Source organism: Neophocaena asiaeorientalis, unplaced genomic scaffold (assembly GCF_003031525.2).
Source record: "Neophocaena asiaeorientalis asiaeorientalis breed wild unplaced genomic scaffold, Neophocaena_asiaeorientalis_V1.1 scaffold251, whole genome shotgun sequence".
Taxonomy (NCBI): Eukaryota; Metazoa; Chordata; class Mammalia; order Artiodactyla; family Phocoenidae; genus Neophocaena; species Neophocaena asiaeorientalis.
The window spans coordinates 11,434,902-11,461,229 of record NW_020173377.1 but is presented as its reverse complement, the minus strand read 5'-3'; the positions used below and the strand labels follow the sequence as shown (position 1 = coordinate 11,461,229).

Below are 26,328 nucleotides of genomic sequence, written 5' to 3'. Positions count from 1 at the left end.
TTTTTGCGGTACGCGGGCCTCTCACCGCTGTGGCCTCTCCCGTTGCGGAGCACAGGCTCTGGACGCGCAGGCTCAGCGGCCGTGGCCCACGGGCCCAGCCGCTCCGCGGCATATGGGATCCTCCCGGACCGGGGCACGAACCCGTGTCCCCTGCATCGGCAGGCGGACTCTCAACCACTGCGCCACCAGGGAAGCCCTGTAATGTTTTTGCTGGAGGGTCTTGCCTTGATAGTGATGCTGCTGACTGATCAGGGTGCTGGTTGCTGAAGTTGGGGCGGCTGTGGCAGTTTCTTAAAATTAAACAACAGTGAAGTTTGCTGCACCGATTGACTCTTCCTTTCATGAACAGTTTCTCTCTAGCACGGCAATGCTGTTTGATGGCATTTTCCCCACAGCAGAACTTCTTTGAAAATTGCAATCAGTCTTCTCAACGCCCCCGCCAATGCTTTATCAAGTAAGTTTACGTACTGTTCTAAATCGTTTGTTGTCATGTCAACAGTCTTCATAGCATCTTTACCAGGAGTAGATGATACCTCGAGAAACCACTTTCTTTGCTTATCTATAAGAAGCAACAGCTCATCTATTAAAGTTCTGTCATGGGATTGCAGCAAATCATTCTCATCTTCAGGCTCCACTCCTAATTCTAGTTCCCTTGTTATTTCCACCACACATGCAGTTACTTCCCCCACTGAAGTCGTGAACCCCTCAATGTCATCCATGAGGGTTGGAATTAACTTCTTCCAAACTCCTGTGAATGTTGATATTTTGACGTCTTCTCATGATCATGGATGTTCTTCCTGGCATCTAGAATGGTGAATCCTTTCCAGAAGGTTTTCAATGGACTTTGCCCAGATCCACCAGAGGAATCACTTTCTTTCCCAGCTATAGCCTTCTGAAATGTATTCCTTAAATAATAAGAGTTGAAAGTCAAAATGGCTCCTTGATCTGTGGGCTGCAGAATGGATCTTTGTTAACAGGCATGAAAACAGTATGAATCTCATTGTACATCTTCATCAGAGCTCTTGGGTGACCAGGTGCACCGTCAGTGAGCAGTAATACTTTAAAAGGAATCTTTTTTTCTGAGCAGTAGGTCTCAACAGTGGCTTAAAATATTCAGTAAACCCTGTCGTAAACAGATGTGCTGCCATCCAGGCTTTGTTGTTCCCTTTATAGAGCGCAGGCAGAGTAGATTCGGCATCATTCTTAAGGGCCCTAGGGTTTCGGAATGGTGAATGAACATTGACTTCAGCTTAAGGTCACCAGCCGCTTTAGCCCCTAACAAGAGAGTCAGCCTGTCCTTTGAAGCTTTGAAGCCAGACATTGACTTCTCTTCTGTAGCTATGAAAGTCCTAGATGGCATATTCTACCAATGTGTGGCTGTTTTGTCTACACTGAAAAGCTGTGGTTTAGCGTAGCCACCTTCACGAATTATCTTAGCTAGATCTTCTGGATAACTTGTGCAGCTTCTACATCACCTCTTGCTGCTTCTCCTTGCACTTTTATGTTATGGAGAAGGCTTCTTTCCTTAAACCTCATGAATCAACCTCTGATAGCTTCAAACTTTTCTTCTGTAGCTTCCTCACCTCTCTCAGCCTTCATAGAATAGAAGCGAGTTAGGATCTTGCTCTGGATTAGGCTTTGGCTTAAGGGAATGTTGTGGCTGGTTTGATCTTCTATCCAGACCACTAACACTTTCTCCACATCAGCAATAAGGCTGTTTTGCTCTCTTATCATTTGTGTGTTCACTGGAGCAGCACTTTTAATTTCCTTCGAGAATTTTTTCTTTGCAGTCACAACTTGGCTAACTGTTCGGAGAAAGAGGCCTAGATTTCTGCCTATCTCAGCTTTCGACACGCCTTTTTCACGAAGTTTAATCATTTCTAGCTTTTGATTTAAAGTGAGAGATGTGTAACTCTTCCTTTCACTTGAACACTTAGAGGCCATCGTAGGATTGTTCATTGGCCTAATGACAATATTGTTGTGTTTCTGGGAAGAGGGAAGCCCAAGCTGAAAGGGAGAGATGGGGGAATGGTTGGTTGGTGGAACAGTCAGAACACACACAACATTTATCAATTAAGTTCGATAAATGGGCGTGCTTCGTGGTGCCCCAAAGCAATTACAGTAGTAACTGATCACAGCAGCTACTCACCCGAATATGCCCATTCTCCCCTGAGAACATACTATCACTTAATAAATCCTCGATTTGCTTTCTTGGAAAAAAAAAAAATCACTGATCACAGATTATTATAACTAATAAAATAACAGTGAAAAAGTTTGGAATATTGGGAGAATTACCAGAGAATGTGACACAGAGGCACAAAGTGAGAGAATACTAATGGAAAAATGGTGCTGATGGACTTGCCTGTCGCAAGATTGCCACAAACCTTCAATTTGTAGAAAACACCATATCTTCAAAGCACAGTAAAGCAAAGCTCACTAAAATGATGTGTGCCTGTATAACATTTGAGCCTCATAGCAATATTTCAAAGTAAATATTATTGCCCCCATTTTACAGATAGGAACATTGACTCTATAAGAGATAAAAAAAAAATTGCCCAACTGTGTACACATGGGAAGTGTTCAGTCCATTATTCAGACCCAAACAGTGTGACTCCAGAGTCAACACTTAGCCACTCTAAGAAACTGCTACCCTGCTTTTTCATACACATGTACGTGTGTATTTTGTCTAAAGGCAATATTGAAACTGTTATCCAAAAAGTAAGCAACTGTTGGGAAATTTTTAGTAGCATATACGCAAATGTGTAGACATTCTGCAAAGTGTTTTGGTAAAATTGAGGTGGGGCAGTCTTGTAATTGCACCTTAAAGGGAGAGTATTGAAACTCCCAGTTCTTCCGTTTCTAAGACCTCTTCTTTAAGATAGGATAAAATAAATAGCTGTCAGATAATGCTCCAAACTAAATGGAAAGTATTTTCTAGCTAGACATTGAAGTTTAATATTCTAAATTTAAAAAAGTTGTAACGAAAAGGATTGGAAAGGGAGCGAGCGTGTGAGTGCAGACAGGCATAGCTGCAGAACAGCTCACCTGATTTTGAGTCACAGTACTTGCTTAGGACGTAACGTGATTACTTTCTTTAATTTCTTTGAACAGAGTTGACTCAACTTGAAAGAAGTTCTCTGGCTTCAAATCAAAAGGGGTGTGTTGCTTTTGTCCCTTCCTCTTAAAGAAACAGTACATTGACAGTTATTTTATTCATCCTTTTCTTAGCGTGTCCATCATGCATCCCACATCAGTGATGTCTGGTGAAAAAGCAAGTGCTTGGGTGGCGTGAAAGGGAAGCTCTGTGAGCTTTACTCTGGTTCCTTCTGAAACCTCACCTGTGTTCTGTTGCTGCATGTCCCTGTTCACATCCACTGATAAACCAGAAAGGCAGAGAGATGAGATCTGAACACAGCACGCATTCATTCAGCAAACATTTGTTGAGCACCTACTGTGTGTGACACCTTTTTCTGGGGATAGATGGTGCGCAAAGCACCGGGCATTCACATTCTAGAGGGAAAAGAGAGACAATGAACAAGTAGATTATGTATCAGCAACTGGTAAATTATTTGTAGAAAAGCAGGTTATGGGTTTACCATTTTCAGCACTAGTGACATTTTGATCCAGATCATTCTTTACTGTGGAAACCACCCTATGCATTGTAGGAGGTTTAGCAGCATCCCTGGCGACCCACTTTATGTCAGTAGCACACGTGCGCACGCACATACACACACACACACACACACGCACACACACCCCAGCTGTGACAACCGAAAATGTATCCAGACATTGCCGAATATCCCTTGGGGGGCAACATTAACCCCAGTTGAGAAGCGTTGGTCTAAAGAGTAAGAGGTGGAGGTACTGATATATTGGGATCAGGGAAGACCTACCTCTCTTTTAAGGTGACTTTTGAGCAAAGACTGGAAGAAGTGAGAATAGGCATCCTGTAAATATCTGGGGGAAGAATGTTTGCAGCAGAGGATGGCTAGTGCAAAGGCACTGAGGTGAGAGGAATAGCAAGGAGGCCATTGTGAGCAGGACTGAATGGGAAGAATGTAGCAAGTGATACGATCAGCCAGCTCTTCAGGAAGCCAGATCATGATCCTATAGTGAGGACTTTGGCTTTGAATCACAGGGTGATGGGAAGTCATGAAGGGTTTTGAGAAGAGCAGTGAGTGATGGGACCTGATTTATCTTCACATGGGGTTGTTCTTGCTGAATAATCACCTGCAAAGGGCACAAAGGTGAAAGCCAGGGTCCAGAAACAGCTGTGGCAATAATTCCAGTGAGCACTTAGTCAAGGCTGGACTGGTTGTGAGGGTATGGGGGAAAGTGACTGGATTCTGGGTATATTTTGAACCTAAATCTCACATGGTTTGCTGTTGAATCAGACATCGGCTGTGAGCAGAAAAGAAAAGAAGCGGTCTTTGAAATATTCTTCTTTGAAAATACCCCAAATGGGCTTTTATTGTTGATTTTTGATCCTAATCCTATGAGAGTTTAAGCACGATGCAGACATTGGTTAGGCATTAGGTTTTAGACTGTTATTTCCTAAATTACTTCCTGAGTAAACCAATTAAACTTAAAATGCGCGTCTGCAGGAGAAAAGGGAAGGAGCCAAACTCGGTATGATTTTCCCTCTTAGACGATGCTTAGCAACACTTTTCTCCTATTGCTTGGGTAATGAAATTCGGGCAGGTGGGAGCCATATGACTGAACGGGCCCTCAGAAGCAGCCTGTCACCCCGTGCTCATAGGTACAATACTACCTGATTATTCTCCAGGTCCCCATTTGGGAACTAGTGTGCACTTTTCATAAAAACCACCATGTGCCTCCAGTTCATGCAACATCTCTCCATTCTCTGTAGCACCTGCCTTCTGAGACCTCAGGCATATGCTAGATATTGCCTCCCCAGATTGAGGTAGATTAACCAAGGTTCCAAGCTTCTTAAACTGTGGGAGAGGGAGAATGTGAAATAAAGGCTCGATCTTCTAGTTAGTCTCTGAGTTAAGATGGGCTTTTATAAAACCTTCCAAATGTGTCAGCCCACATCAGTGATTACACTCCGGGAGTTTTTACCTTTACCTTGTAAAGTCACATTTGCTTTCCCCTTAAAGCAGTGTTTCTCCTGGTTGGGTGTGAGGTTTTTAATAAGAATGCAGAATCCTGGGCTCTTGTTTCAGACCCAGAGGGATAAAAATGGGAATAATGTTCAATAAGGGCCTCAAATGATTCTGTAGTATGCTAACATTTGAGAACTATTGCTCTATCATTAGGAATTGCATTCACTTCCAAGTAACTGAAATGTAAATAAAGAACTACTTTATTTCTCTTATTGCTTAAAGAAGTTCAGTGATAGGCAACCCAGGGCTAGTATGATGGCTCTGTGGTATATTCAAAAACTCCCATTCTTAAGGTTACTTCATGGTATAAGATGGCTGCTGGACCTCCTGCTGTTGAGTGTACATTGCATCCAGGAAGCAGGAAGGAAGGGGAACTTGGGCAAAAAGACCTTTGTCAACTACTTGGCCTCCTTTAAAAGAGCTCTCCCAGAAGTCACATCTTTACATGTCATTGGCCAGAATTTATTCCGATGGCCACATGTAGCTACTCCAGAGGTACAGAAATACTGTCCTTAGCTGGGCATATTGATGCTCTAAGTAAAATGATGGTATTCTAATTAAGGAAGAAAAGAAAATGGACATGATTGGTCAGCCATCTCTGCCAGAACCCCCTTACACCATCATACCATGGTGTTGTGGAAAGACTGTTTAACTTGGAGTACATCACTTTACTTACTGTCAGTTCATTTTGAACCATATGTTGGTTATGTTATGGAGAACACCAAAGGAAAGCATGTTCATCATTTCTGTGGTCAATCATGCAGACATATTAGGAATTTACTATATCTTTTTGTCTTCTTTTCCATCCATTTGCTCATCTTTTTTTTTTTTTTCCTTGATAAAGAAGCCCAAGAATCCATGCAAAACAGAGGGAGACGATGAGGAAGCCAAGCTCAGAAGTGGCCCTGCCATGTTTTAGTTGTGTGACTCTAAATCTGATGAGTGTAATGTACCACCTCCAGGCTGTGGGGAGGGTTCACAAGCCACTGTATATAAAAACACTTCAGGCATAAGAGCAACTCCACAAAAAAGAATATGTTCCTTGATCCCTTCCTTCATTTGCACTGTGAAGGACAGTTGGTTCTAAATTCAGCCCCCAAATTCTGACTTCTTTGTTGGGTTCCCGCTCGAAGAAAATAGGAATGCTTTTGATATGGAAAATGTACCACCCAAAATTTGAGCACTTTGCCATTAGGATTTCTCATTGTTGTAGGAACTGGTGGAATCCCCTTGCTTAAGGATATGTGTAGGTGTAGAAGGAGACGCGTACAAAATTGAGCGAAATGGAACAAGTTCTTTTGCGTCCTCTGGGTCTCCTGGGGTGCCTGGCAATCCCATGGGTTGGCTGTTGAAGGAAAACACTTGGGTGACTCTAAAACTCTTAAAATGGGCTCCCTTGAACCAACAGCAGGGGCATCCCCTGAGAAATGGTTAGAAATGCAAATGATCGCCCTCGCCCCCCAAGGCCCAATGAATTAGAAATGTGTATTTTAGCAAGCCTTCCAGGTGGTTCTGGTGGAAGCTAACATTTGAGAACCACCGCTCTAAGTAAAGCACGTTTCTCTCCAACGAGGAGCCATTGACTCCCTGGCTTCGATCTCTGCTCAGGCAGAAGTGCTGCCAAATGTGCAGTTCCTTCTGACAAACCCAGTCTTTCCAGCTGGGCGAGGTCTTGCTTTGCAGACTTTATTTGCACACTGACTAAAGCTCTTACAGTCCATCTGACACAGACTGACGTTATTGCCAAACCTCGCTGTGGGGAGTCACACTTTAAATAAAGGCCTTCAGCTATTTCATTTTCCTAAGCCAGTTTATTGTGTTCAGGATGCTTTTGTTTGGAGGAAATGTACCTCGTGTGGCTACACCCAGCACACAATCACAGGGCACCTCTACCTGGGAATCTGTAAATGGAGCGAAGTTCCTAGCACGTTCCACAGACCTGCCGGATAATAGCTGGGTAATGATCATCACTGACAAAGTTCTATTGGATTTGACTATTTACTTGTAAAAATTAACAAGTGAGGGCTTCCCTGGTGGCTCAGTGGTTAAGAGTCTGCCTGCCGATGCAGGGGACACGGGTTCGTGCCCCGGTCCGGGAAGATCCCACATGCCACAGAGCTGCTGGGCCCGTGAGCCATGGCCGCTGAGCCTGCGCGTCCGGAGCCTGTGCTCCGCAACGGGAGAGGCCACAACAGTGAGAGGCCCACGTACCACAAAAAAAATAAATAAATAATAAAAATAACAAGTGAAATGTGTTTGGGCTAAAATGAGCAAGCTGCAGGGTTCTCACAGGTGGTGCCAATTTTCGCTTTTGTAGTGCCAGAAAGTATACTAAATATTTTCCCCTTACTATTGGTGTGATTGGTGTTTGTTCTGAGCTATACAGTAGTTTTATTATGGAAGATGCCAAACCATTTCTGTGCATGTGGCATTTCCACGTTCAGCCAGAGACGGATTGGGAAAGAGAGCCGTTTCTCCCTCATTCCCATCTGTCTGCTAATCCCCTTTGCTCAATGAAGAGCTTGCAAAGTCCAGCTTCTAAACACCAGGAGGAGACACAGCAGCCACCATGAAGGGGGGTTATTTTTACTCCTGGACTTGAACAGGCTTTGAAGAGAATTGGACGTGGTAAAGGACCAACTCTCCTGCCTCACAGCAAGTCAGATCACCTACCAGGTGATATGGGGGTGATTTGGTAGGTTGTTAATTAATAATTAGCTGATCTGGTTTGATAAACGGAGTATTTTAGCAGGTAAGTTTTTAAGTCATCTGCCAAATTATTGGTTGCCTTGTGAGAAATTATGTTAGCACATTTTATATTGAAGGAATTATGGGAATACTGGTAGAAAAGATGCGTTTTCAGTGGTGGTGATGAGTAGGCTGCAGTTATAGAAGGCAACACAAGATGTGGGACTTCCCTGGTGGCTCAGTGGTTAAGAATCCACCTGCCACTGCAGGGGACACGGGTTCGAGCCCTGGTCCAGGAAGATCCCACATGCCACGGAGCAACTAAGCCCGTGTGCCACAACTACTGAGCCTGCGCTCTAGAGCCCGCGAGCCACAACTACTGAGTCCATGTGCCACAACTACTGAACCCTGCATACCTAGAGCCCATGCTCCACGAGAAGAGAAGCCACCACAACGAGAAGCCCGCTCAAGGAAGAGTAGCCCCCGCTTGCCGCAGCTAGAGAAAGCCCGCACACAGCAACAAAGACCAAATGCAGCCAAAAAGAAATAAAGTAAATTTATTTTAAAAAAAAGAAAAAGTAATTATATGTAATACCGGGTTCTTGAAATACCAGGTTCTGGAACAGTTGCCCTATAAGGTAGGAACCATTACTATCTTCATTTTATAGATGAAGAAAAATGACTTCACCAAGTTAAATAACCTGTTCCAATCATAAATATAGCCAGAGAGTAGCAGAGCTGGATCAGGTTCCATATGTATCTGATACCACAGTCATGGCTTTTTAAAAAAAAGCAGATCGACTGAAGCCCGAATGCCTAGAGCCCATGCACCACAACTAGAGAAGCCACCACAATGAGAAGCCCGCGCACCGCAACAAAGAGTAGACCCCGCTCGCCGCAACTAGACAGAGCCTGCGTGCAGCAACGAGGACCCAACGCAGCCAAAAATAATAAATAAAAATTTTTTTTAAAAAAGGCAACACAAGATGTCCAGCCAGGAAAGGTGTTCCACAAGAGTAGTCACTGCCTCTGTTGAGTTAAGGATTCAGTCTTTAAGATCGACATCAGCATACCGAGGTACTTATTTACCACCTAAATATCTCTAGAGCTCTCCATCACTGCCTCCCCCTTAGTCCAGTCATGTGTTGGGACTCCTTTATCCTCCAGTCTTAAAATGGCATGGAACCTCTCCATTCCAATCTCCAGGTGTGGCCCTTGCCCAAGATGGGGTAAACAGGAGCCTTCTGTAAGGAAGTGGAATTGAGCAAAGCTAGTCAGTCTAGGGTGGACTCTTGAACGGGGCTTGTGTAAACTCAAGTCCTGTGGGGAACAGATCTGCAGAGAGGAAAGAATAGAGCAAAGGTAGGAGGACACCAGGCTTAGGGAGATGGGAAATCCCTTAGTAATCACCTTCCGTTGGAAGTTTCCATTTCCTCAAGAGGGCCTACCATACTGCTGGGTTTTTTGAGAAGACACTACATCTTTATAATAATTTACCTTTTTTTCCCCTGAAACCAAGCTAGCTTAAATCGCATTTTATCCCTTGCAGCCTTCTTTCTTAGACCAGTTATAAGTGGGGGGCTCCCCAGGTTTGGTCTCACTCTACAAGCCGACAGTGTTGCCCTACCTCTTAAAATGGAAGGAATGCCAGGAAGATGTGGATTGTCCCATTTGGAGTATACCAGGCTGGACAATATACTTATTGCTGTGTATTCATATTATTTATTGTTATTGAGGGCCAAATGCTCTGTCTCCACTCTCGTTTAATTACCACAATCATATGATGAGGATTCGGAGAGGTTTTGTCAACTTGCTCAGGAACACGGGGATGGGAAAGGACAGAGCCATGACTGGGGGTTCAGATCTACCCGGCCATGCTGCAGAGAAGGTACAGGGAAAACTCCAGCCTGGGTCAGCCTTGGATGGTAGCGGAGAGACCTTCCTTGTTCAAGGTACCAGTTCAGAAGATGACTGCTCTGGGCAGTGAAGAGAGGAGTGTGTGAGTGATGAGGGGTGATTGAGAGGAAGGTCAGTGGAGCTGAAATCAGATTCTTTGTGATCAAGCATCCACAGTGATGCATTTTATTTTTTTTAATTTATTTTATTGAAGTACGGTTGATTTACGATGTATGTTGTGTTAATTTCTACTGTACAGCACAGTGATTCGGTTTTACATATATATCCATTCTTTTTCACCTTCTTTTCCATCATGGCTTATCACAGGATATAGTTCCCTGTGCTGTACAGTAGGACCTTGTTGTTTATCCACATAGTGATTCATTTTATATTAGCATTTGTCCCTAATGTTCTGTAACCATAATGGGAGCTGTGAGAATGACAAAGTGATGTTTCCCCAAGGTTTTTCCACCAGTCATTTTTTGACCTGGGAGGCAAAGCCCGTTCCCCAAGATACAGGGACGGGGCCTGCTGCTTTATATACCTGGCCCTTACCTGGTGAGGCATATGGGGCACGAATCTCCCGAGGACATAATGGTGTGCCAGTCTCTGATGGGCTCATCGCCAGCTTCTCATCCCAAACTAACTCATGATCTGGGCTTGCATTTCTTCTCAGAGAGAGTGCCAGTAACTTGTGGGCTGCCTTCAAAACCCGGAACCATTGCTTCCCATCCTGAGACTTGGCTTCCTGCCAGGTGCCTCTAGGGAGGGGTCGCAGGGCCCTGGGTCCCCAAAGCTGGCTGGTCTACAGCAAGAAGTCTGTTTATGTTTACCTTTGGGATTTGATCAAGAGGATGATACACACACGATGCTGAATGGTTACGATCATTTGTTACGAAAACAAGGATAGCTTTCACATTTTTTTATTAAGGCTTTGTTATCACAAAAGCTTCTTCCTCCCTCTTCTAACAATTATGATTTGGAGATCAAAGTAGACAGAGCTTTCGCAGCTTTTCACGCCAGCATTCCCAAAACGTGTGGTCATATCCAAGGCTCCCCAAACTGAAGGGAATGTGACCAAGTTTGTGCAGCCTAACCAATATGTTGAATGTAGAGCCCCAAGTCTTCTGTCTTCTCCATTTTGTTGAATGAATGCCTTGTTTCACAAGAGTTGGTCATGATGCTGAGAGACAGTTGAAAAGTATTTTCCATGATGTCATCTGACTTTGTGGGATTTTTTTTTTGGCCTCTCCTGTATAAAGCATACCTTCTGTTTCGGCCAGTTTTTTCCCCTGGTTTTACATGCAGCTGGATGCTAGAATGTCTGTTTTCTTTTCTCAGGCAGAATTAGATGTTTGGTGCTTTCCCAAATAGTCGTTAGGGTTGAATGAGCCTCAGAAATTGTAAGAATGTGTCCTAACATCTGTAAACAGGAGCATTCTAGGATGTACAAAAAAAGTCACGTCAATGACAGTTTTTAATTACACGCTCTGTATCCTAAATTCAGTGACTTTTTTTTTCGGGGGGTGGGGGGGGACCGATCTGAGCTGCTGCCTGTTCTTACAAAAAGCTTAAAACCTAGAGGGCTTTTAATGTAGGTGGAGGCTGAGGGACCCAAGAGTTCTCCGCGCGCCAAAGACTGGTGTTGACTCCAGCGCCAGGGCAGGCGCTGACACATCGCTTTGGCTAGGAAGGCAGGTTACATGCTGGAGACTCACAGAGAAAATGGTAAAGCCAGCTCTCGGGGGAGCCTGCCGAGAAAGCCCTACCCTCCGGGTTCACCAGCATGTTTGCCAAAATCTCTTTTTCTAGGAAAGTTTGCTAGCTTTATTTGTCCCTTACAGAGAGAGGAAAAGCCCCAAGACATGGGTGATTTGTGGGACTCTTTCTTCAAGGATGAATTTCTCTGCTTGCAGTGAGAAACTCATATGCCGTTGAGTTTCACGAAGGACGGGGACAGCGGGAAGCAGATGTGTCCTGTTGTGGGAATCATCTCCCCAGGATGTGGGAGTGGGCAGGTGGTTTGAGTAATGGGCGAGTTACCTGTGTGCTTTCCATCCTTCAGGTTCACCAGTACTATAGCTGTCTCCCAGAAGAGAAAGTTCCCTACGTCAACAGTCCTGGAGAGAAACTTCGAATCAAGCAGCTATTACACCAGCTGCCGCCACATGACAATGAGGTAAGGGGCTAGAGGGGCCTTCGTAAGACTTTTCTTAGAACTTTCTGTGAACTGTTACCTTTTTCGTAATCAGAATGCTCACTATCAGTGAGATCCCCAACGAAAATGTCTGGCAGTTTAGGTCTTAGCTTCCTTAATTAGAGCTAAAAGAAACTGTCGGACACCTTCTGGGGAGGGTTACCGAAAAGCAGAATCTCATTATGGACTGGGTTCGCCTCTGTGCCTGGCACTACTAGCTATTTGAGGTAACTGGGGAGCACTAAAATTTAAAAGTTCAAGTCCAGGTTTTGTTAGTTGAAGGACGTGCGATGCTGGTTGCCTGAGCCTGTTAGATGATTGAGATTCCCTGGGCAGTTCAAGTCCAGCACACACTTTGAGAGTCTCTTGAATTTTCAGCATCATTTCTTAGTAAATGAGTATGTAAGTTTTTCATCTCACACTGTAGTAGAAGTTACATGTCCCGATTTGCAGCTGTGAACATTTGTGTTTTTGTCGTTTCCAGTCCAACTTGGCAAGGTCACCCCTTATACCCGAAAGTATGACTCGAAGGCCGTCCTTTTTTCTGAACCCAGATACAGGGCACTATAAGTAGGCATTCATCGTCTTTGAACTCAAATTGATCCTAAAGGGAAATTTGTAAATACGCTTTTAAAAGATCATCATGCTTGGGGGGTTTAGATTTGCAAACTAGAAATTAATTCTCAAGTATCTGGTTTTTAAAAATAGTGATCCTACAGAATCGCATTGTCTGCTTAACTCCGATTGTGATTTAAAGAAAAACACAACTTTAAGTTGAAAGGAGAAATTTAAAACCCCTTCAGAGAGCTGGACCCCAGCTTTTTACCAACTGCCCCCACCCACAAGCTCAGTCCCTGAGGAAATGAGTGAGTACTTTTTTAGTCTTTATCTTCCCACATTTGAATAAAAGGAATACATCAAGAGCCTCAAAAGTGAATTTGAATATGTAGAGCCAAAGCTTAAAAACTGAAGCAACTCCCTAGAAAGACAGTCACAGTTCCCTTTCCTATTGTTTATTTCAGACTTCAGAAAACACATTTAAATAATGCTTTCTCCTTTAAAGAGGAGAGCAAGCATTGTGACCAGATGACTAGTTAACTAATTTGGAATTGAAAGTGTGGGTTTTTACAAGCAGGAGGGGTGTGCCTTTCTTTCATAGCATGTCCCTAAATTGTCAGTAGTGTAACCATATATTCTGGGCCGTTCAGGTCATTGCAGTTCTTTCTCCACATGAAGACTTTTTTTTTTTAACATTTTTTTACTCAATAGAGGGAAGTGATCTGCTCTTTTCTGCTTTTGAATGATTAATTCTGTTTATGGTTAACTGTGGTTTCATGAAAAGAGACGCTTCAAATTTCGTCTTCCTGTTGCTGAGAATTGCTTACATGTGACCCAGTAGACAGATTTGCCCATTTGACATGGCCTTTTTACGGACAGAGGGTGAATCTAAAGTAAATATTTGATCATTCTCTTTTTCACTCAGATTAGACAATTTTGATGTATACAGCTGCAGTGGTTTTCAAACTAGTCCTGGTTCAAAGGTTTCCCTTTAACCACGTGTAGGACAGATCGTCGGGGCAAGTCGGTTAAACTTGGTGATGCTCAGATTATTCTAAAGTAAGATGGGGTGGGATTAGAACCATGTTTCCCGAAGTGTAGCAGATCCGTGACGACTTTGGTTGGTACATGGCCATGGCAATAAATAATATTGAACCACATAATGAGAGACTCACTACCTTTTCAGTTGCATTTCATTGCTTGTGACTGAGTTGTCAAGGGGGAACTTTTAGTTTGGGGGGAGCAGGTATCTCACACCTCTCCAACTCCTGCTACTTGCCATTTTTAAGTAACAGCGTTAAGAACCTCCGTTTCAGAATCTCCGACAAGCAAAAGTAGCCAGCTAGAATCCAGCAATGTGGTTTTGTTTTCAGTCTCGTATTTAGTTTTATGGTCGCTCTGTTTTTTCACAAGTGATATTGCTTTTCTATTTTTAGTCATAATATACTTTCTTTTCAAGTAAATGTATTCAAGTAAAAAACAGTGAGTCCGTTTTTAAAACAGTGTTAAGTAAATAATAGTTCAAGATTATAGCAAAATTCCCAAGGTGTACATAAATAAAAGAGAGAATGGGAAATAGCAGATTTGAATATCTTTAATGTCCCTCCCTTAATTCTGTGAGTTTCCGTGTCGGACAAGAAGGAAAATATCTTATGCAAGTTGATGCATTAACCAAAGCCCAGCAGGTAGTCCTCTCCCTCCTACACACAGATAAACACGCGCAGGGACTCCCGTGAAGTAACGCAGATAGCGCTGGGCCAACTCCTCAGTTTCACGCCTTTGGTGCCCATCTCATTTTGGGAAACAGAAGCTGTGAGCACGTTGACCGCTATTCTGGCTCGTTGGCCCGGAGCCATTCTTTGGCCTCAAGGATCGTTTCCATGGGCACATGGAGGTGAAAGTATCACGATCAATTTGAAGATACAGATCACTTTGAAAGGAGGAGGAAGTCCCCGATCTTGACTAGCAGCAAAGCTATCCCAGATGGTCTGGCTCTTAGTGTGGCAAGCAGAGTGCGCCAGTGAGACTGAGCCACAGTTACAGACCATTCATTGGCCTGCCCAAGAATGGGGCTCTGGAGTTTGGAGCCTTTAGGAAGCCCTTCTGATGGTCAGCAATCTCAGGTAGGGACTCACTGAAATAGCCCCCAGCCTGGTGGTGTTCAAGTGCCCACAAGGACTGTGAAATCAAATGGGAGTGTGTTTAGTGAGCACAGTCTGAGGCCTGGGCTTCAGGAACCCTCAGGAGCAAGGGTGACCCCTGCGTGCCATCCTCTGTGTCTGTCCAGGTTCGCTATTGCAACTCCCTGGATGAGGAAGAGAAGAGGGAGCTGAAGCTCTTCAGCAACCAGCGGAAACGTGAAAACCTGGGTCGTGGCAATGTCAGGCCCTTCCCGGTCACCATGACAGGAGCGATCTGTGAACAGGTGAGCGTGGATTGCGAGGTGTGCCGAGGGGATCGCTCTGGCATCCTTTCACTCATTCGTTCAACAGTTATTTTAGTGAGAACCTACTTTGTAGGCCTGGGGGATACAGCCGTGAACAGAAGATTTGAAAGCTTGATCTTGCCCTTGTAAGGAGTTCCGTTCTAGGAGAGAAGTCAGACAGTAACATAAATAAGATAGAAAAAATTCAGTGGGGAAGGGGGTTGGTGTTGGCAGCGTGCAGTGGTTGCAGTTTTTTCAGTAAAGTGACGGGGAAGGCCCCGCAAAGACATGCAGGAACTGAGGGGGAGTGAGTCATGCAGGTGGTGGAATGGAGCGGGGGTGGCTAAGGGAACAAGAAGTTCAAACGCCCTGTGGCAGGAGCCATTTCTGTTCTGTTTGAGGGACAGCAGGTTGGCAAGTGTGGCAGGGCAGAGGGGATAAAGAAGAGAATGAGTGGATGAAGTCATGTTTCACAGAGGATTGGGTAAGCCACTGGAAGGAGATAGGGAGCCATTGGAAGGATTTGAGCAGAGGAATGGCATGATGGAATTACATCTCAAAATGAGTCCTTTAGAAAGTGGAATTTGCCTGGACCATGGGTCAGCCTCTTTCCCAGGGTCATCCCAGGACCAGTGCCATTTAAGCAGGTGGTAAATGGTCACCTCCTTGGATTTGAGGGTTCTTCAGCACAGTGCATGAAGCCCCCTGCATTCTTTCTAGGACCTCAGTGAGTCGAAAGTCTGGATTTGTTTTTTTCTTCGACTCTCCTGTAGAGTGCTCCGGGCATGGTGGAGGAGGGTTTTCAAGAAAGCAGGGTGGGAATCCAGCCTGCCTGGGTTCACCCTGCCCCACCTCTTGACCTCCAAAAGCCTTCTGGTGCAGATGGTCATGTTTTAGACACATCTCTTAGGCCTGCTGCTAAGAGTGTAGCCCCATCTAACTCCTTAAGCGCTTTGGGGACCCATTCACATACTGAAAATATGTGAACTGGATTGAGGAAGAGAAGGCAAGATACTACCTGAACGGAGGGGATACCATTTGGGGGCCCTTTTTGGGGATTTCAGAGGGGTAGTGTGGGAAGGCTCAGGTGCATGGAATGGAGATGCTACTTAACAGGGGAGCCAGAGGACCACAGATTTGGCAGTGGGATGGGGTCTTCATCCTTGACACCTGCCCCTGAGATGTAGGTGGTCAGAGGTTAAGATGTGAGATTCTGTGTGCTCAGTTCAGGGCCTCTGCCACTCTCGGGTCATTCTTTACACCAGTCCAGGCGGACTTCCCTAAGACAGTGGGAAGGTTGGGTGTTTCATGGGCAGGTGTCAAGAGTGGCATTGAAGAGTGACGAGAGCCTGGAGGCAGAAAGACATAAGATTGACTCAGGTTTCTGCCAGATGGCAGTGACCATGTTACTTTTCCTAATGGTTTTGCTGCAAAATGAGGCTAACAGATGCCTAGGTCGTAGAATCACGGTGAGGATTCAGTGGGATTCCGTGTTGTTAAAGTAATTCAACAAGGAGGCCATTGGACTGGGGTGGCTCTAATGCCTCGGTAGCCTGTATCAGCAGACCAAAACCTAAACCGGTCAGGGTAGTGGAATCCGAGAAAGTGAAACTGAACAACCAATTGCAAACAGCCAACCAGGCTTTCCCAAATAAGGGGACTGCTTCATCTCTAATCCCTGAAATACTTTCCGCACTTTGCTTCCACGTCTTCTCTATAAAAATCTCTCCCCGGGTTCGTGACCTTGGAGCGCTCCCAACAACCTTTAGTTTGATGCTTGTAGCCCAATTCGAATCAGTGTTGGAGCAAATAAACTGGAACACTTGAGTGTGCCTCAGTTTCTCTTTTAGAAGTATGCATACCTCAGCTACCAACGTTAGCACAAAAGGCAGGGGTAGCACTTGGCATAACGTAATGTCTTTCTTATGTCTGGTCACTCGCATGAATGAGGCCCCCGAGACTATTCCACGAGACCTTGACTTTCTTTTCTATGAAGCATCACAACCCTTCTGATGGCCAAGGTGTGGGAAAGGTTTGGAGGTCGCTTTTTTCCTCCTTGGACATTGCCCCCAGCCACTCATGTGGAGCCATAGTGCTGGACCCTCAGGCTGGGAACCTCAGGCCAACACCGTGGTCAGCAGAGAGCCTCCCCCCCGGGCCTGTTACCTCACACTTCACTCCTCCCTCGAAGACTGCACCGCATTCATTTTATCCCAAGCGCAGCTGGAAGCGTGGGTCATCAGGGACTCTGCCTTGTTCCTTTCTGGGTAGGGGAAGGAAATGAGTGAGAAGCTCAGGAAGGGGAGAAGTGGGTCATCAGGGACTCTGCCTTGTCCCTTTCTGGGTAGGGGAAGGAAATGAGTGAGAAGCTCAGGAAGGGGAGAAAGAAGCAGCCCTTTTCACAGTCTGGTTTTAGGAGTGGTACCTTTTCAATCGGAACTGTGTAAAAAGATGGTAGGTAAAAAAAAGCATCCCTGAAAGGCTTCTAGAGAAGATGGTTATGAGTGGGCATATCTTTATGAACCCACTCCCTACCATCCAAAGTGCAGACCTCCAGGTCCTCCCAGAGTCCCTCTAAACCCCCTCCCCACTCACGCATCACCCAAACCCCACACAGCCTACTCTTTCTAGCAGTAGTCCTGGCTGGGCCTCTGGAGGGAGTTGGCAGTATCTAAAAGATAATGAGACCTCCTGCTGGCAGACTTTTTCTTTCTCTCCCACCTTTGGGATTGCTTCTTTTCTCAGTGACAGGGTCTTCCTCATGTTGGCCCTAGGAGGGGCAGTGGGGGACAGACAAGAAAACCCTGCCTGCCTGTGTGTAGAGCAGGTAGCACAGTAACTGACTTGCAAGTAAGCGCTCAGTCACCAGCTAGTCACCAGCCGGTGGTGGCCGTGTATCCTTCCCGCGTGGCGCTGAGAGATGGGGCGCCGGTGTCCCTCTTCCTGACGTTTCTGTTCGCCTTGCAGTGCGGAGGCCAGATCAACGGCGGGGACATTGCTGTGTTTGCGTCGCGCGCCGGACATGGTGTCTGCTGGCACCCACCCTGCTTTATCTGTACTGTCTGCAACGAGCTCCTGGTGGATTTGATCTACTTTTACCAAGATGGGAAGATATACTGTGGCAGGCACCACGCGGAGTGCCTGAAGCCGCGCTGCGCAGCCTGTGACGAGGTCAGAGTCCGCCCCGCTCCCTGGGTTACACCATAGCCAACACGTTGTCCTGTGGTTCCTGCATGGAAGAAAACCGTAGGCCACTCCCCTCCCTTCTTATATTAACCCTTTCAAAAATGAAGCCCCACCATCCCTCGTTGCTAGAATGTCCAGGACTGTGACCTGCTTTACTGAATGTGACAGTCTCATGGGCCGCTAGGTGGAAGACAGTTTCTAGGGCTGAGGACATTTCCAGGGGCACTAGGTCAGTTCAGAACTCTAAAAAAAAAAAAGGCTTTGTGCAACTTGAGATTTCAGCCCAAATCCCAGGAAGTCGTTGTCATCAGTGTTAGTGTGTCGTTTATCTTAAAATCTTGGGTTGCCTGAGATTTGATGGGACAGTTTGGTTTGAGAAGACAAGAAAATGGGTAGCATGATTTGATTCTCCCACAATTTACAAAAGGTCTGATGAGGATTCAGGGGGCAGATGGCTACTCCATCTGGATACCTGTGCCCCACACTCTTAAGAGGTACTTGAATTTGCTTTTCCGAGTAAGAAAGCAGTCCGGACACAAGGTTCATACCTGGTGTTTTCTCCCAGCAGAAGCACACCTAGGTGTGATCTGGGAGCTGAAAGATAGAAAACCTGGTTTAACTTAAAAGTTGGGGGCAGAAAGGAGAATGTTCTAAACCTGACCGATTTTATGGGACAAATTAGGAGAAAGATCTTGGACAGGGGTTTCTTCATGTATAAAGTAGGTTTTTGGTTCCTTCTGACCCTATAACCAGCAATGTGGGACCCTGAAAATAACACTCCTCTTTTTCATCCAGAGTCCACTATTACCATGGGCATCTCTTCCTTAAAAGCCGCCAATCAGAGACTCACTCTTCTAGAAGGAAGTCAATTGGCCTTATCTAACCTGGATTCTAATGCTACCAGTGATATTCAACAGAGACCCTCTGGGCAGGTAGTCGGTCCAGTTCTAGTGATTCTGGGCAGCCTCTTTTCCTGCCTGCCTCAGTTTCCACATCTGGAAATTGGTGCTGATGATACTTAATATTATCTAATGGCAAATAGAATAGGATGATTAAAGTGGTTTGAAATTTTTGCTTATTGAGATCTTATTCATACAGCATAAGATTTACCCTTTTAACGTGTACAATTCAGTGGTTTTTAGTGTATTCACAGAGTTGGACAGCCATCACTACTGCCTAATTCCAGATCAGTTTCATCACGAAAAAGCAACACCAGGTCCATTAGCAGTCACTCCCCTTTTCCCCTCCCTCTAGCCCCTGGCAACCAGTAATCTAGTCTCTGTCCCCATGAATTTACATATTCCAGACACTTCATGTAAGTGGATTAATGCAGCATATGACCTTTTGTGTCTGGCTCTGTTCACTTAGCACAGTGTTTTTGCGGTTAACCCGAGTTCCAGCATGTATCAGTACTTTCCTTTTCATGGCTGAATAATAACCAGTTGTGTGTATATATCACATTTTGTCTAGCCATTTATTAATTGATAGACATTTACATTGTTCTCACTTTTTGACTATTATGTACAATGCTGCTATGAATATTGATATACGAGTTTTTGTGTGGACATATATTTTCTGTTCTCTTGAGTATATACCTAGGAGTGGAATTGATGGGTCATATGGTAGTTCTATGTTTAACTTTTTGAGGGAATCTAAACTGTTGTCAAGAGGAGCTGCACCATTTTACATTCCCACTATCGATGAATGAAGATTCCAATTTCTCACATTCTCCTCGGTTCTTCCACTTATTGAAGAGGCTGTCCTTTCTCCACTATACATTCCTGCCTCCTTTATCAAAGATAAGGTGACCATATGTGCGTGGGTTTATCTCTGGGCTTTCTATCCTGTTCCATTGATCTATCTTTCTGTTTTTGTGCCAGTACCATACTGTCTTGATTACTGTAGCTTTGTAGTATAGTCTGAAGTCAGGGAGCCTGATTCCTTCAGCTCCGTTTTTCGTTCTCAAGATTGCTTTGGCTATTCGAGGTCTTTTGTGTTTCCATACAAATTTCTCCTCAATTCTTGTCTGTCTTTTTCATTATGGTCACCTTAGTTGGTATGAAGTGACATCCTGTGGTGGTTTTGATTGGCTTTTCCTTAATGGCTTATAATGTTGAGCATTTGTTTAATGTATTTACTGGCTATATGCATATCTTCTTTTTGGGAGAAATGTCTAGTCAAATCTTTTGCCTATTTTTTCACTTAGGTGATTTTTCTTTTTCTTGTGGCTTTGTAAGGGTTGTTTATATATTCTGGATATTAGTCCCTTATCAGATATGTGAATTGCAAGTATTTTCTCCCATTCTGTAGTTATATTTTCACTTTCTTGATGATGTCCTTTGAAGCATGAAAGTTTTTTATTTCAGTGAAATCCAACTTCCATTTTTTCTTTTGTTGTCTGTGCTTTTAGTAGTCATAGGTAAGAAACCATTGCCTGATTGTCTGATCCAAGTTCATGAAAATTTACACCTGTGTTTTCTTCTAAACATTTTATAGTTTTTTTCCTCTTACATTTAGGTCTTTGATCCCTTTTGAGTTAATTTTTATATGTGGTGTGAGGTAGGGGTTCAAATTCATCCTTTTTTGTATGTGGCTATTCAGCGGTCCCAGATAGATTTGTTGAAGAGAGTATTCTTTCTTCCATCGAATGTCCTTGTCACCCTTGTCAGTAATCAATTGGCCATAAACACTTGAGCTTATTTCTGCCTTGATTACTGTAGTCTGCAGTAAGCTCTTAAATCTGTGCTTTGAAATTGTAAAAAACTCTGTCTGAGGGGTCAAAACACAAATGCTTCTGAGGGCTAGACAGTTATCGTAAATGAAGGTGACTCATTTTAAGGTAACAGTGAGTGGTGAAAAAAAATGACAAGCTACAGAACTCATCACTCATCTGAAAGCAGCAACCCCTCTTATGGTTGCCATGCAAGAATGTGTAGCACACATTGCCAAACATGTATTTTCTATAGAGAAACCAGGATTCCAGGTGTTTATATGACATTTCTCATTTTAAAAAAATATTGTATATAAGCCAGATTAAATCGATATGGCCAAAGTGCCCATGAGCTGTCAGTTTTTAGTCCTGCTTTATATTCTTTAGGGTAACATGTTCTTTGTCTTTATACAATGTGGTTAAATTAATCACCGACCAGGCCAGAAACTGTTTAATTGTGCTTTAGGCAAATCCACACGTGGGAACTGATATAGATAGAGAATAAACATACACATATAGATTTTCTGTTTAATAATTGGTGGACAGGACCTATTTCTCTACCCTTCCAGTTTGGGGCCCTCATAGCTTTCCACCTTTAAAGTACATTCTCATGGCTGGCTCTTATGCACTGACCATTTGGCTTCTCCATCTCCAGATCATCTTTGCAGACGAATGCACAGAAGCTGAGGGGCGACACTGGCACATGAAACACTTCTGCTGCTTCGAATGCGAGACAGTGCTGGGCGGCCAGCGCTACATCATGAAGGAGGGAAGGCCCTACTGCTGCCACTGCTTCGAGTCCTTGTACGCAGAATATTGCGACACCTGTGCCCAACACATAGGTGAGGCAACTCTTGGTGCTCAGCTTGGTCCTACTCTGACTGGATCTGCTTTGTGTCTGGTATAGTTAGAATCCCTTTGGTTGTAAGTGATAGAAACCCAACTGATACTACCTTAAGTGACAAAGGAAATTTCGTGGCTCACGGTACCAGAAAAGCCAAGAAGGAAATTGGTTTCAGTTAAGGATGGTTCAAGGATTCAAAGTCTGGTTCTTTTTTTCCCTCTCTGTGTCTCAGCTCAATTTGCTTTCTCTTGGCATCATTTGGAAGCAAGCTGCCTTCGCAAGGTGGCCAAGATGACCCCCCAGCTACACTTAGTCTTAGCACTGGTATTCTCTAAAAGGATGGGATCGTGTTTTTTCCAGTATCCAAGTCAGGTCCTCCAAATAGGAATGCTGTAGCCCCTCATTTGGTCATCTGTTCCACCCTGGAAAGAAAAGAATACAGAGTTCCCATTGGTCTGCCTGAATCATAAACCCACCCCCAAGGTATACAGTCCCACTACCAAAGGGAGGAGGAGAGGTCTCGGAGGAAGATATGAGGGGAAAATGTAAACAGACATCTTGCACAGCCTCCTCGGAAAACCTCGGGGGTCAGCAGAGGGAGGAAACAAAGCAGTCCTCGTGGTAGGAAGAGATAGTCAAGGAAACCAAATGGTTTCTGGCACGCATGTCTTTAAAAAAAATCAGCAAAAGCTGACCCAGCCAAAAACAAAGTGAGAGAACCTCAAATAGCTCAGAAGCTATAAACTCCCCAAAGAAGTGGCAGATACGAGATGGTGAAAATCATTTTCCCTTTTCAAGTAACTGATTTGTTCAGCCCTTCAATGCTATTCCCGATCGTGCTGCATCTGTAGCTTCTTATTCAGCTTTCCTGTTCTGGCACCTTGAGAATGAGCTGCCCTTTAAAAAGAAAAAAAAAGTTGGCAGCAGATGAATGTCTTTGAGACCAGCAGCCTGATCTTCCTGTGGCTTGTGCAATTCCAAGAAATCTGCTCGGAGGCTGCCAGCTTCTTACCTGTAGTTGGGAGATACGGAGATAATCAGTTTGAGAGCCTGTTGTGCCCCGCTGGGAGGCATCTGCTGTATGCTTAGTGGTCCTTTGTCGTTGAGTCCATCCCGTGGACTCAGGCCCACTTCTGTGGAGCTCTTCTGCACTGGAGTCCCTGCCAGGCCCAGGGTGGAGCCTTGCTGTGCCAACCTTGGTCCAGCAGCGTTCCCTTCTGGGGGCTGGGGTGTTGCGAAAATCCCCTTTCCCCAACCCCTAAAAACCTCCCCCTCTCACAGCCTGATGCATTTCTCACAGGGTCAAAGAGGTTAGACAGACATACCTCCCTTTATTCTAAGAGCTAGGAAATGAGCTTGATTTGGACAGGTGGTGGGGCAGGTGAGGAAGGCCGAGGGGTGGGACTCGATCCGGGGAAATGGTGTGATGGTGCTGACCCAGCACTGCTCACTGTGGCTTCTGGGTCTGCAGGGAGGTGCCTGCGCCACTGAGAGAGGCTGAGTATAGACAACTTACCTATGGCAGCCATACCCCCTGCTTGTTAGTATTTCTGTTCCTTCTGTCCCTTTCCATTGAGGCTTAAAAGCCTCTCCAGAAACTGCCACTTAGAATTTTTGCTCAGTAGCTTGGACAAGAGGAAATATGTCACTGCAGCATGTACACCTCAGAAGTTCCCTGTTTTCTTCTGTTTCTGTCTTCTTTTTAGCTTTGATTGGCATTCCCTTCTCCTTCCCTCTGAAAGCCATAAAAAGGCATCAGTGCTTTATCAGAAAAGGGGACCACTGTGGCCTGTAGTACTTATCACTGCTGTGGTTAAAATGCTGTCCCTGATTTTTCTTTTCCTAAATCCACTTTTCTGTACAACATACTTTTCTTGCAGCAGAGAAAGGGTATGCTGTGTATATCACACATACCGCAGTGTCTGGGTGCTTTGCTCTGACCATATTATCCAAATATTCCCTATTTATACAGCCACTCAGTGTGGACCCTACAGCAGGAAGCCGTTGCCAGGGCAACGGTACTTTTGCCTGCTCACAGCAGAGTAAATAGTCCTATAAACATACCGAGGCTGTAGCAGCAGTAGACACATACACCCTCAGAGAAGTACTTAAAGGGCTTAGGGAGGGAATAAAAAAGGAACGCTTAGATGTGGAACGGCCGAGCCCTTTTCCAGATGTTTAGAGTTCAGGAGCAGTTCAGAGCACCATCTGACATCGTTGATGTTTATCAGGGACCACGTTTCACTGCCTGCTGGGCCGCTTTGGAACATGCCTCCCCCTCCGCTCTCCCTACCGCGGCCCGGCCTTCTGTGAGGCCCCCATCCCCAGAACTAGGCCCCCATCCCCAGAACTAGGCCCCCTCTGCCGCATCTGAGTATGTTTCCTCGCAGAAGCACAGGGAGGCAGCTGGTGGAGGAACAGCCCATAGGAACTGGACTTGCTGCACACCTCTGAAAGGCAGTGGATAAGGCTGCAGCTGCCTGGGATGCTGTGCTGAGTTGGAGCTCACTCTGAGGACCCAGGGCAGCTGGGATGTCAGTGGAAGCTCTCTGGAGGAGAGGGAACAGGGGAGAGGGGAGGGAGGGCCGAGCCAGCCTCAGAGTTCTTTCTTGGACAGCATCCAGGTAGCGGCCCTCAGAGCAGAGAGGGAGACGGGCATTGAGACCTAATAAAATCTCAAGAAGAGGGCTGGGAAGAGTTAGCAGAGCACTCACTGTATCTTAACTCAGTTAGTTCTCAAGCAGCCCTCTGAAGTAAGTACTATTATTATCCCTGTTTTATTGTGGAGAAGACTCAGGCACAGAGACATGAAGCCACTTGCCTAGGGTCACACAGCCCAACAGCGGCCCAGCCAAGATTGGAACCAAGCTGACGGGCTTCAGCATGTTTACAACCAGCTGGCACGGCGTGGAGCTGCGATTTGAACTTGCGTTTGTCCGAGTCCTGATGCCTCACCAGGGAGCTCGGCCTGCCTGTGCTGCCTGCCCCTGCTTCCCCCAGCAGCCTGAAGGAGGAGAAAATGTTTTTGGAGCCCCAGCTTTGCGCCTGCTGTCTCTAGCCCCTCCCCCGCCAGTTCTCACTCCTCCTGGGAATGCAGTGCTGAAAGGGAGTTGATTCACTGTCCCTCTGATCTTGGAGTGACCCTGTGGTTGCTCCTGTCCTGCTAAAAATCCCCGCTTGGTCCCTAGGGCCTGACTCCTGAATAAACAGAGACCCCTTAGTTCAGGGAGGAGCTCCTAGGAGAAGAATTTACCTTATGCTTCTCCCTCCCTGGGCTCCAGGGACATAAAGGGAAGTGAGGGGTACACGGGGAGGGCCCGGAGAGGCTGCTGTGCCATCTGCCTTTTGTTCTTGCCCTTCTCCTTTCCCCTGTTTCTTGTTCACAGCCTCTCTAGACAATTATCTAGAGGTTACTCTTGGAAAGTTCAGACTCAGGACTCTCAGCCACCAAAGGTGGAAGTTCACATTGGTACTGCCTTTCGGGAGAGGCATTGATCGCTAGGCGTCAGGATTCTTGCAGAGGTCCCTTCCCATCCCACAGTCACTGCTGGGTCTGCATTTTCAGCAGGCTCTCCCTATGGGAGGTTGGGAGGTAGGTCCCACAGCTCCCGGCTCCCATTCTGCCCGTTTAGCATCTGCTGTCAAAAGAGAGTCTCCCTGTGTCGCTCTCTTAGCAACAGCCCCAGGTGACTCTCCCTTTGGCCCCGGTGCAGGTCAGGTGCCCACCCTTGAACTTGTCACTGGGCCGGGAGATATGGTGTTTTTACTGGCCAGTGCTGGTCCAGGTGTGGCTTTAGCCCCGCCCAAAGCTCTTGGCCCAAGGGTGGCAGGGAGATGGTGTCCCACAGGGAAGTTAAGTCCTGTAACCAGAAGAGGGCAGAAGAGACTCTGAGACACAAGAGGGGCTATGGGAGGTTCCCAGAAGCAGGTGTAACAATGTTATGTAAACGAGACACAGCCCGGGCTCCGGACAGAAGTTACGCAAAGGATATGCATGCTTATGGTGAGGTGATGTCTTTGACAGACTACATCCAAGTTTTTCCTTACCATGAGCTGAAGTCCACTTTTTTCCTTTCCACTAAACTGCTAAAGTTTAGTGGAAACTTTGGAATGCCAGGCACTGGTGATGGAATTCAATTCATTCATCCATTCCACACATGAAGAGCCCCTACGATGTACCAGGCCATGTTCCTGGAGATATCCCAGAGACTTCATCGTACAACTTCACTTTTAGTAATTAACACACGCACATATGTAGTGGCTCAATGTCAAGCAGTATCCATGCTGTGAAGAAAATACAGCAGGTAAGGGTGGAGAATGGTGGAGAGTAGCTTTTAGGGGGGGACAGGAAGACTTCTCCATGGAGCTGCCGTTTGAGCAGACCCCTAAGTAGACTGAAAGATGATTATCGAGGTCATGTTTAGGAACAAGACTTTCTGGGTATAGATCTCGTCTATGATTCCTAGCTCCTTTACATTAAGCAAGTTATTTAACCTCCTCTGCCTCTGTTTTCTCCTCTGAAAAATGGACGTAATATTAGCAACCTACCTCGTACAGTGGAGAAGTTAAGTGAGTTTACATACACGCAAAGCATTTAAAGCAGTGCTTCTCACACCCTAGTATCATTATTGCTGTTTATCTGGAGGAACGCGCCCCAGGCGGAAGGATTCATGGACAGGCCATTTGGATTTAGTTTCT

The 26,328-nt window shown here is 45.5% G+C and overlaps 1 protein-coding gene across 1 annotated transcript in view; it reads left to right on the top strand.

Moving 5' to 3' along the window:
• Positions 1-26,328, top strand: part of PRICKLE2 (prickle planar cell polarity protein 2) — a 166,771-nt gene that overhangs the window by 94,086 nt on the left and 46,357 nt on the right. The window contains exons 3-6 of the mRNA XM_024746500.1: positions 11,776-11,889; positions 14,753-14,890; positions 17,858-18,061; positions 21,442-21,628. Of these exons, the coding sequence (XP_024602268.1) occupies positions 11,776-11,889; positions 14,753-14,890; positions 17,858-18,061; positions 21,442-21,628 (643 nt within the window). The remainder of the gene's footprint in view (positions 1-11,775; positions 11,890-14,752; positions 14,891-17,857; positions 18,062-21,441; positions 21,629-26,328) is intronic.